The sequence below is a fragment of the Pleurodeles waltl genome, chromosome 10 (assembly GCF_031143425.1).
Source record: "Pleurodeles waltl isolate 20211129_DDA chromosome 10, aPleWal1.hap1.20221129, whole genome shotgun sequence".
Taxonomy (NCBI): Eukaryota; Metazoa; Chordata; class Amphibia; order Caudata; family Salamandridae; genus Pleurodeles; species Pleurodeles waltl.
The window spans coordinates 167,392,997-167,405,506 of NC_090449.1; the positions used below are offsets into that span (position 1 = coordinate 167,392,997).

The window sequence follows — 12,510 nt, forward strand, 5'->3', positions numbered from 1 at the left end:
ACCCAAAGACTATGCCTACGGCCACAGAACAGCAGATGCGCACCTGTGCCCTGAGCTAGACAGCGCAAACATACACCTAGCAAGAACGAATGTGGAAGTGCAAGAGCAGCAGACTCATCTTAAAAAATAGAATATAGGCTTAAGTATTTCAAGCCTATACAATCTTGATCGATTTTATTTAAATACAGGTGGAACAATCTTAATTTTACTAACATTCCTTAAGCTCAGATCTTTTTGACAAATGTAAAAACTATTGATAAAGAAATACTTATTACCTGGATCAATAACTGGATCCAGGGGCTGCTCCTCCGCTGTGTTGGCGTCGCCCCCGCCAGCAACAGCCTAAACTATGTTTATTATCATTTTCTTGTAAAAGGGGCGGGCCACGAGTGATGACAGGGTCGGAGGGGGAATGCATGCACCTCAGTGCGCATGTATGTTTGGCCAGCCGTCTCGGGCCAGCCAAACACACATGTACACTAGGCTTTCTCGCACCCCGCACTGCGTTGCGGGGTTGGAGACAGCAGGCAGAGACTCTCACTCTGCCTTGCAGTGCCCTGACTGGGTACTCCATCTACTCCCAACGCTGCTTTCATGCTGCCAGCAGCATGAAAGCTGCAATTTGATTGGACGCAGGGCAGGTTGGGAGCCTGTGCCTTTAGTGGAGGACCGAGGAGCAGCGTGGCGAGAGAGGTATTTTGAAAAATTATTATAGATATATTTTGTTGTCGTCCCCCCACCTCCTGCCATATGCTGCCTGCCCCTTTTCCCTCATGCAAGCTGCCACAGACTGGATCAAAGATTAGGGAATGAAAGATGAATATAGTAATGCACTACTGTAATTCACCAATACAATGGTCAGTGCTATTGCAATAGCAGCCATTTTCAATTAAAAAAATGGCTGCTCTTGTTGCAAAGCAATGTGGTTACTGAGGTCAATGCAGACTGCCAAAGGAACTACCTAATGAGTTAAATCAACAGGGAAAATAAGGGATGGGAGGGATGACAAGAGGAAAATTCTAAGATTTAAAAAACACATACCTTTATAACAACGTTTGGCCTGGCTGAGACACACAACCCTAGATTACCTGCCTGTATCTGCAGCCTATGATTTACTGGCTTTTTAACATAAAGAAGCACAGTCTGCAAAGATGCTGATAGACGCTGCCTGAAGTGTGCTTGTTCCATTAGCCCACCTCTATTTAGGGAACATCTTTAGTAAGTAACAGAGATCGGGCTGCCTTGCTCTCCCTTCCATATAAACTAAATTCATAATCTAAGGAGAAGCAGCCATTGTGCATCTGGCTCAAGGTTAGAGACACAGGTCCCTTATTAAAATCTACTTTAAGATGTTGTCTCACCAAGCTTCAGTGATACATTTGCAATTCTGAAAACCTGTTCAAATGAGGGGAACATGCTGATGCATGGAGTTTAATGCCGAGAGGTGACAGAGGTCGAGTTTCCAGTTAGCTGTGAAGTGAGACCTTGTGCAGTTCCTGGACATGTTGTGCAGGAAATCGATTTTGTGAAGGGGGCCCTTGAGAAGAATTCTGGGTATTTCTTCAGGCTTTATTGAAATCAAGCCCTTATCTGCCCTTTGTCCTTTCACAGGGGCAGCAGCTGCAGGATGATTAGCGTTGAGAATACTTAATAGAAAAACGTGAAATGGTTGCTCCAGTTACATAATGGTCCTAAATTGAGACTATAATTGCAGGGGAGAATCAGAAAACATTGTGCTGTTATGGATAATTAGTACTCCGCTGGAACGATGAGAATTTGGTCTCATGATAACCAAGAGTTTATACCAATTACCCAGAAACTCAACACTTTTCAAAGGATGCAAAAACATGTGCGTGGATGGTGTCGCGATGCAACACGATTTGGTGCTAAGCGTACGGGTCTTTATATTACTAAGTAAACTAATGCTATATTTTGCCTGTGCAAACTTTAGTCCAAAACCTTATCCATGCAATTTGATTCTTTGAGCAGGAGACCCTCTGTGTGTGACAAGTATTTAAACCAAGCCAAGCCTGCAAAGCCAGATTATGCCACTGCCAAAAGAGGTTCTTGCACCCAAGTTGCACTTCCACACAGCATCACCTGGAGCCTAAGACTTTGAGCTGAAAGTACTGGGGTTCAGTCCCACCTTGGCCAGCCTCAGATCCAGAGTTTGACCCACTTTTTGATACTTCCTTGTTAGAGACTCACAGAAAGTTGCTACAAGGCCAAACCTCTGCAGCCATCGGTCACCCTTGTTGACAGTTCTACATCAATTGCCTTGACCCATCTCAAGCCAGATTTCCGACGCTGGATCCTGCACCTTCGAGTTTCTGAGCAAACTTGCAGTGAAATGCATGCTTTAAGCCACTGGTTGGAATTCATGCTATACTTTCAACTAGAACCTGAATACCGGAGTATGCTATTTGTTGATTTGTAATATTCATCCAACATATATTCATGTTTACCCATTTTTCCTAGTGTGTAGCTTGGCTTGTATTTATTATTTTTTCACTGACTTGTTTAGAAGTGTTAGCTTTTTATTTCATGATTGTACTTTTGTATTTCTTGCTGCTGTACACATGCTGCACACATTTTCTCTCAGGACACCTTTCAGTTTAGAACAAGCTATCAAAGGCGAGTCAAGAACTTCTTACAGAAAACGGATTAGCTTTCACATTGTTTAGGCCTTATTTGATCTCCGTCATAATTTATTTCAAGACTGTTGTTTCTCCCCCTCTCAACCTAACAGTCTAATGCCCTACACCCAGGGCCAGTTTTAGGGCGGTGCGACCGGTGCTGACCTGGCCTCAGGGGGGCGCTGTATTTAGTAATAACTTACGAAATTTGCAATTTAAAAGCACCTGCTGAAAAGTTCCATGTGCGTCCAGCCTTCAGGAAGCAATTAAAATGTCAAGATAACTCCTCTGATTAATGTTAGCCAGTGGCAGTTTTGACTTGCCATAAAGTAGCGCAGAGGGTTAATATACCTGCTGTAAAAAACAGATCTGTATTTTATGCGAGTAGCTGAGTAGGTTAGGAAAGACAGCTTTTACAAGCGCTTTCAAACAAATGATAGTGTGTGAGAGGGTTTATAGAGAGATGAGGTGCACTTTTGCTGAGCGGTAGTGAGAGAATCTGAGGAGGTGTCATGGGATAGGGGGGCGCCAAAAAAGATTGCTGCACCGGGTGCCACCAGCGCTAAAGCCAGCCCTGCCTACACTAGTTAAAAAGATTGGTTCTGATTCAACGGACTAAAAAGCCACTCCTCTCCTATCCTAACTACTCTACCCCACACAAACCTTTGCTGTACTCTCCAATCCATTATCTCCCCTACTATCTGGCACCAACCTGCCTCTGAACATGCCATACTATCTGGACCCAACCCATGGCATTTCCCACTAGCCCTCTGCCTTCTTTAATTTTGTTGTGATCGTAAGACAATCCGCCTTCTCCCACCTGTTCCTTATACCTGTCCCAGATTCACCCTGTTACTCATACAACCTCCTTGTTTAGTGTCCATTCCTCATTGTTGGGTTCACCGTTGCTTTGTAGCCAGGTTTGTGATATAAATGACTCCATGCATATATATATACATATACAATAAGTTCAATATCTCAAAGTTGCCTCAGCTAGTCGTAGCTCTCAATGCATTTTCATCTCTGCTTTGAATTTATTAGTATGAACCACTATAGCAAGCATGCTCAAACAATACCAATGTTAATTTTGTACTTTTTAAAATCTATTTAATTTATAATCTTTGCAAAAATATATCTCTGCAATCCTTTGCCACAGGTACAAACCTGTTCCAAGAGCGACCCTTGGATCCATATGTTTTTGAGTGGCTCAAACCATTGCTTAATTTGTAAAAAAATAAGTGCCAGAGTCCTTGTTCGGAAGCCACTTCTGCCGGCACCCTCCATTGCAGCCGTTATCTCTGCTAACCACAGTAACAATATAACAACTAACCTTCCCACTTGTACATGTGTGCAATTCTGACTATTCCAGGCCCCCAAAGCTATAAGAATGGCTTTGATAGCATGTACTAAGACCTAGTAGTGATTCAGTATTCGGTTACCCAAACCCTAAATGGGTTTAGAAATGTATTATGAATCGCTATGTCAAAGTAGCAAGATTACTACGTCCCTTTGAAATTGCAATTCTTTATGCAATGCACCATTGTTTCATGGCTGAAGTCCAAATGTAAAATATTAAAAGCCATTGACTTACTAGTTGGGTTGGAAACCCATTTGGAAAAGATAAGGGGGTCCTGATCGGACTTCTTCCCATTTGAACATGTAAAAAAAGTTTGGCAAAGATTTACAAAGACTTTTCTTCAGATCTGTGTTACTTCATTAATTCAGCGCCAACACAAAGTGTTGCAACCCAATCCCCTTGCATTACTTTTCATCAAGGAGGCATTCCATTGATGGTGCATTGGCGTTCCGGTGCACCTACCAATAGGTTTTGACATACATTCCTATCTACAAAGAGTTGTAGACATTAATTTAAGCCAAAATCATGCCCCTTCCCTCCCAATCATCCTCGTTTTTTCAGACCATTATTACAAAGGTGGATGTGCAAAATTCCAGTGTGGTCACAAAAATACTGGTCAGAAATTACGACCAGTATTTTGGGATCAGTGATTATTAAATCCGGCCTAATATTCTTATTATAAGCTGGAATATAAATGTGGTTGGTATGAACCCACACCGCATGTGAAATAGGTAACTTTAAATTTCCCACAAGGTCATTTTTTAATGCATATTGAACTAGGAAACAACTGTGTCGTGCTTGGCTCTAAGTTAGACAAACAGCACCACCATGTGGCAGTGTCTCATAAGTGCAAGTGCTGACAATTAAGTGCAGGTGCTGACCTTTGGAAACCACCCGCTCAAAGTACACACTGGCTTGAGAGCAGGTTGGAATCATTAGAGACATTCTGGAGCCTGAAAGCCATGGAGCTACATTGATTTGTGTTGATACAAAACCCCTTTTCAAAAGTGGTTTGAATCTGATTGAGGGGGTCTCACTCACATAGACCCACAAAAAAACCTTTCATCTGCAACTGTGTATAAATATGTAAATGACTGGTGCGTTTCAATTTAAACTTTTTCTAGACTTTCTGCTTATATGGGAAAATGTCAACATACCACAGTGTTACAAGGCAATCGACCTAGTCCTGTTGTACCAGTGATATTGAAAGGTCTCTTACATACCTGACCCAAGTTGTCAAAATTGTACTTTCGCCGGACCCACTTGTATCGTGCTTGGATGCAATCTGATCTGTTGGTGATGTTTTTGGTGTCCAGCCCTTCGCAGTAGTAAAATTTACCCTTAAACAGCTGAAACAAGAAGGAAAATATGTGAGGTGACGTGCCAGAGTCACGCTAAAAGTATATCAATGAAAAATGGCGTACTAAGAGCCTTTGAGACAATGTGACACCCATGCCAACATACCCAGGAAAATGTTTATTTTCTGGAAGGCCTGATGACAACCAGTGACATTAGGTTTTATAAAAAAAATCGTAGTTCAGTCCAAGAAAATAAAAACCTATCTTTCTTCGTCTCACATGCACTTAAAACAGGTTAAATCTACAAAATCGTATAACATGGTTCTGCTGTTTTTTTTAGTGCTTTGGAGAAGACTTGATGCAATTTTACCCCATCTCCTGGGTAGATACTGACCAGGCAATGCATAGGTGTTCCAAATTAAAAGTAAGAGAAAACATAACGTATAAAATATTGCCTCTTAGAAAGATTGTCAGCTTTCCCCACCTCATGTTGATACATGAAGACATAGGGGCTCATTATGAACATTGCGGAAAACCCCGCCGTGTTCATGCTGGCGGTCTTTTCATAGACTACTAGCCCCCTTGAGGCCCCGCCGGCCGAATTACAAACATTCAGCTGGGCCGGCGGGCGGAAACAGTGTTTCCACCCGCCAGCCCAGCAGAATGCAGGGCCGGGACATTGCCGACGGCTCCACATGGAGCTGTCGTCAATGCCTCAGTGAGGCGGGTGCAGCAGCACCCTTCGTGTTTACGGGCAGTGACCTACGTGACGGGGCACTGCACGGGGGCCCCTGCACTGCCCATACCAAGTGCATAGGCAGTACAGGGCCCCCCAGAGCACCACTTCGCCAGCCTTTTCCTGGTGGGGGAACCCGCCAGGGAAATGCTGGGGGAACAGAGTCCATTATCCAGAGGGCTGTGCTGCTTGCAGAGCTGCCCTGTTGGATAATGATACCCGCCATCGTCAGGCTGCCTGTGTTCATAATATGGCGGTTCAGACCGCCATGCCGGTGGCAGTCTTTTCCGCTGCTGCCGGCATGGCGGTCTGAACCGCCGGGTTCATTATGAGCCCCATAATGCCTAAATTCCAAAGGGGGTGTTCTTGCAGATTGCTGAAATTGGTAGGAAAAGGGGTCAGCATTTTCTTGAAAGATAAAAGACTACACCTAGCACTGCACACACCTAATTGAACTTAGCATACCAAATGAAATTTAATGTCTCCACAAATATGGAGGTGTAAGTTGCAACTTTATATTGGTCTAAACATGAGACCCCTGAATACTTGATTTCCCTAAGCTGTGATGCATTCCTTACCTAATAGTTTGCTCATATATGTCGGGGCACCAACAGTAAAGGTGAAATGCCAAGAGCATAAAATGGATTCCCAAGGGTAGTAATGTTGAGGCCACATATCAGGGCAAAGTTTGGGGGGAAACATGAAGAAGATGAAGCGTGCATCTGTCCAGCTTGTTTAAAACACAGTGCTACCCTTGGGATTCATGGATGTAGTGTGACCGGTGAGGATCCCATGATATGATGCAGTTTAGGACTGGGACCTACCAACTGGGATCCAAGTGAAAAGTGAGTTTATGGTAATATCTGGGCAACCTCAATACATGGATGGGGGCTACAACCCAACTAACCACTGTCACAAAAATATAACTGTGCAACATTTAGCAAAAACAAAGGGAAACAGGGCCTGTAGAAGTCTCTGAGAGGATACATTGGGTAGAATTGCCACTCTCCATGGTTGGATTCTTCACCTCGGGACAGCCCCCGTCATAGAGGGGGGAAGATTAATCTGCTGTATTACAATCATATTATTTCCTAAGGAGATTATAATATGTCAGGCGGAATTTCGGTCACATTTGTGACAGAATATTCCATCCACCAAAATCATAATTAGGCCCCAAGAAAAGTTGGATCAAATCCCTAGGCAAGTAATTTAGACCACAATACCTTATGGTCGGCCCTGACAAAAGCAGAACTAGATTTTTGATCAGCTGTTTTGATTGTATTCACAAATATACTTCCCTTTGGCAATTCCCCGTGTAGTCTTGAAAACATTTTTGGGGGACTTCCTTGATCAGGTTTTACCAAATTTAGCATTATCAATGTAAATTAAATGAAACTTAGATTTATATAGCGTGGCTTATCACCTGTGAGGCTCTCAAGGCGCTGTCTATTTTGCACAAGGAGATTAAGTGATTTGCCCAGAATCATGGGACATTGCGCTGATGCTGAGGCTCGAACCCAGACCTTCAGAATGTAAAGCTCCTGTACTTTTGTTTGCAAAGCTTACTGCAGTTTGGTGATGAACCAGTGTGTCAAACCTTACCACCATTGAACAAACTTTAAACCCATGAGCTAGTCATCCCCTGCAATCATATTCAGACATTATCCCCTTCTTACTGCCTAGTGCTAACCATTCTATGGCCAACTGTGCTTGTGAAGATCTCACCTGTACTCCAAGAATCCCAAAGATAATGAAAAAAGCACAACAGATAAGGACAATGTTCCCAATGGGTCTTAGAGATGATATCAAGGTCTCCACCACCAGCTTGAGGCCAGGAGCTCGGCTGATGACACTGAAAAAAATAAGAAATAAGTTATTCACATATTTGTAATTAACAGTGCAAAACTGAAGCACACAAGGAGGACTGATCTATTGTTACACACAAGGATAATTTAGGCGGCACACTGTGAACTAAAGGATATGAATACTTCAGAACTGACGTAAATTCATAAAAAATGAAAGACACAGAAGAACTGATATCACACAACAGGTGACCCTTGATGAAATCACAGAAAGAGGATTCACATGATCATTAATCAAGGTAACATCACAAGATGTGACATACCATCACATTTTGCCCATACAAAATCACAGAAAGTGGATGAAAAATCCTGCAATACGCATTAAACAAATAACTATCATAGTTCAGTGAACTAGACAAAATATAGGCATAGATGTCACAATCACAATTCTAAACTTAGGCATCTACAACTAATTATTAGCACTAAATGATACACCTATTAACAATCATAGTGCCACAGAGTACCCAGACATTAGCTCCTATGGGGTTTGCACAAATGATCCTACTTCTTATGAGAATGCAAACTCAACTGGGCATATTTGGCACTTGAGAACTAATAGAAAATTGCAAATTCCTCATCCTAATACATGCATACACTCTTCTGAATTTAAGATGATATGTTGTGTTATCAGCATTTTCATGGCACACTTCTCATTTCATTTTTGTGGCATCAAAGTTCTGCTGGAAGTCAGGAGGTTCTCTTACAGGGTTTTGGTAGGCCCTGGTCATTGTGAACGCATGTCAAAGTGTCTGGTGTGTATGCAATAAGGATATTTTCAGTGATGTGTTTAGTAGTCATGTCCGATGTGGAATAAAAGGAATAACCACTCCTGCAAGGAGCTCTGGGTGTTGTGATTTTGTCAGGGTGATGAGCTGTAGGCCCTTTCAGTTATTCTCATTTTACAAAGGTGAATGATGGTCCTTTGCCTGGATAGAGAGCATCACCGTGCAGAGAAGACAGATTAGTGAAATTATGTTTGCATGATATATATTTAAGGTTTTCTTGTAATTTTGCTTGGTTGAAGTCACTGAAGCAAAAAAGTCTACTTAGAAGTCATGCACAAAGAAACATTGACACAGAGGGCCTGATTTAAATGTTGGAGAGGAAACTGAGTTGTAACGGTGACAAGGTCCCCTCTCTGCCAACATAATGGTCTGTCTAATTTTTATTTAGGTGGACTCAAAATTGACGAGAACTTTGACCACAGCAGAGATGGAGTAGGCTCCACCATGGTCAAAGTTTTCTGATGCCCCTATCCAGTAACAGCCAGCAGAGACTAGGCCAAATCTCCACCCATTTAATATAATTGGCTGGACATATAGTTGTTTTTCTATGCCGCTCAACGTCAGGATAAACCTGGCAATAAGAGGTACTGAAAAGTCTCAATGCCCCCTAGTGAGGGGGCATTATTTTGTTTTTCAACTGCAGTTTACTTTTTGAAAATAAAAAAAAATGCAACATTGAAACTTTGTAGCTTTGCCATACTGCTCCGTTATGTTTGACAGAGCCGTTCAGCAAAGTTACAATGCACTGACAGAAACCATCTTGATGGAAGTTCCTGTCAGTGCTTGAAACGTCTGTTGGCCCATTTCAAAATTTGCTGGGTGACACCTCTGTCACCCTGGCAGAGGATGGTCTTACTGGCAAAAATTAAATGAGGCCCACAGTCCCTTATAAAAAATAGTTCTGTTCTATTTTTTTTAATAAAAATATACTAATTAACAACATTCACAGCTATACCTGCCAAATGTGTTATGTCCTCATTGTCCTTACTCTTCCTAGTCCCTACTCATAAAGAAAGCCATGTGAAAATCCCAAATGGTCTAGACATATGTACTCAACCACCACACTGTGAGGCACATCCTTTGAAAAGAGATAAAGAGACCTGATAGTCAACAAGGAGAGAAACAGAATTATCTGCAGAACCAGAGGCATTATGGGCAATTAATCCTTTTGTGGGTCTATTGTCAGGTGGGTGTAGGAATTAAAAAAACAAAAAAGCAAGCTGGAGAAGGGTCTATCCAGGAGGTGCAGTCTCCCCATGAGCAGAGCATGGCATAAGGAAGGGAGAAGCAGAGTCATGGGATTACTGGTAATAAATCAAAGCATTATAAAAAACACTCTTTCAGAAGACTTTTATAAACTCAGCTATTCTGATTGTTTCTGATCTAGACTAGGATACCCATTCTTGCAATATTTACTGCTTGTGTTGCCCCTCCACATTCACAGTCCAATGTGTTACCCTCACAAGTCAATGTATCTTATGATTTATTTTTCCCAATGTGGCCATCTGAATATGATGATGGCTCGTTGTAAAGTGAAGTAATATATTTTGATACATTAGAGCTATATAGAAGTATTTCAAAATGTTAATATTGTCCAGCTTCTTGACTTCTAGTGATACATTCAGCTATTACTGTAACAACATAGTTTAGCTAACGTTACACATTAATTCTCTCACTCTGTCCTTTCTATGCCTCCTTCTGCACTATTTTATCATATGTTTGCTTGAATGATCTCGCTGTTCAAAGCCATAGCCAATCTGTGAAAGTCCTGCACATTTGCAGGCAATTAGGAAGGGATGAAAGTCTTTTCAACCATCTAGCTCAATTCACTTTTATCATGCTATTGTGAATGAGAAACATAAAGAAGTCATCCAGTGTGAGCCATTAGATGGTGAGGCACGTAGTTGATGCCTTGCAATTGATATGACCCACAAGGAGTTTCATTTGAGCTCATGGGCACTCCATTCACCAGTATGCTGATGTATTATTTTTGATATTCTCCTTCTTCTTATTATTAGTTTTAATAGGACTTTTGATAGGCACATATCACAATTAGGTTCTAAAGTTCAGTGATCTCCTATGTTCTACTATAGTGATGCTACATGTGATTTTGAACAGAAAACTCATTCTGCTAATTGAAATGTTTGGGGATGGGGTGGGGACGAGGTATAATTTGACTTTATCCACTATAATTGAGGGACTAAGGTTCCTTGCAGAATTAAGCAAGTCTAGCCCTGACTTCCTCTGGTAGTCAATGTTATTCCTTTTTGGCTTGGGAAACAAGACTACTCATTTTGAGGTCTACTTTAGCTCTGACACCCATGTTTTACGTTTCCTGCAAAATGGAGGGTGTTTTTCATATGAAATCACTGTTTAGCCTATTTATATCCCTCTTACGTTTAGTTGAATGTATTGGATGATTTCTTGCAGATGCGTGAGCTGGAAAGTAATATTCCAAGAGGTGTAGTCTGCTTAGATGTGTATTTAGAGAGGCTTAGCTATCCAGGGCACTATGGGCCTGATTTATACTTTTTTAGCACTGCATTTGCATCATTTTTTGACGCAAAAGCGGCACAAACTTACAAAAAATAATTGGACGCAAATGGGGTGCTAAAAAATATAAATCAGCCCGTAAGTTTTTTGATTCGTCTTTTGGGAGGATAAGCTGGCTGAACATTTGGTGGAGATTCCAATAGGATCAAGTGAGAACCTTTCAGTATGTTTTAGTCCATAAAGAAGAAACTCTGTTTTACCTCAATTTATTTTGAACGGAGCTGTGCTTCACTCAGTCATTCAACTCTTCGCGTAAATTAAATCAAGCACCTGAGAAACTGTGTTTACATCAATTAAAATTAGATGTATTACCATTCCTTGAAAGCACTTTCAGCAAACCCACGTTCCTTCCAAATAAAGGCAAAACTTGGACATTCCTGGTTCAGTCATTAGAAATATGGGTGTGTCAATATGTTTTAGCGCCTCAGGTAGTCATCCAGGTGAAATTGCTGTGATATATTTTTCAGATAATTGACTGAAAATAGATATTATTATACAGGACCTGTCAAAGTCAAGTAACTTTCAGCTGTTTCTTCAGAGAATAGTCTGTCATTTTCTTGCATTGCCAGTCATTAGGTTAGTGGTGGGAGAAATGCTTTTCCTGACCCGTCTTTTGTAACACATTGCTAAAAAGCATATCTAGGTATGCTCAGGTGAAGATCTACATGTCACAGCCTGTTCCCAGCTGTGGTGGGACGTTCCATCATATTACATCTGTCCATTGGCTCCCATTAGGGATCAAGCTGGAGGCTACGCTTGTGTGGTCTTTAATGAGGGTGAGCCAGGGACTCCCACCAATTTAGCAGAAACATGTAACATTTCATGAGGTACACGAGCATCAGAAATGGTGACATTATGAATTTTTAATCTGCTATATTGAAACTGCTTAGACCTATGAAGCAGTGATTCACAGTATGGTCTGCCAGTATCATTAAGGTGATTCTCTAAAACGTTATTTAAAAAATGTATTCACAGTTTCTATTAGATTCCTAAGCTGATAGTTTCTTAAAAGCTTTTGTTTTTTTGGTTATTATATTCTGTAGTATGGTGTTCTTAGGTATAGGCAGAGTTTGCTATTAGGGCAGGCTGCACTTGCCTTCTGTTGTTCCATTTTTGTTTTGCAAAGCTATGGTGCTTTTGTGTTTATAAAATGTTTTTAACACTTTTAAATAAATTATCAAATAATATTTAGATACTTCTGTGCAGACTATAAAAGATATACTAAGATAAGTGAGCCTCATAGTTAGTCAAATGAACAATGGGGGTGTTGAACGGGGTGTACA

The 12,510-nt window shown here is 41.3% G+C and overlaps 1 protein-coding gene across 4 annotated transcripts in view; it reads right to left on the minus strand.

The window, feature by feature from the left end:
* CACNA1H (calcium voltage-gated channel subunit alpha1 H) overlaps window positions 1-12,510 on the minus strand; it is a 731,062-nt gene that overhangs the window by 187,363 nt on the left and 531,189 nt on the right. For all 4 annotated transcript variants that reach the window (XM_069210130.1, XM_069210129.1, XM_069210128.1 and 1 more), the window contains exons 20-21: window positions 7,753-7,879; window positions 5,217-5,342 (exon numbers count right to left, since the gene is read on the minus strand). In XM_069210130.1, coding sequence (XP_069066231.1) covers window positions 5,217-5,342; window positions 7,753-7,879 — 253 coding nt within the window. The remainder of the gene's footprint in view (window positions 1-5,216; window positions 5,343-7,752; window positions 7,880-12,510) is intronic.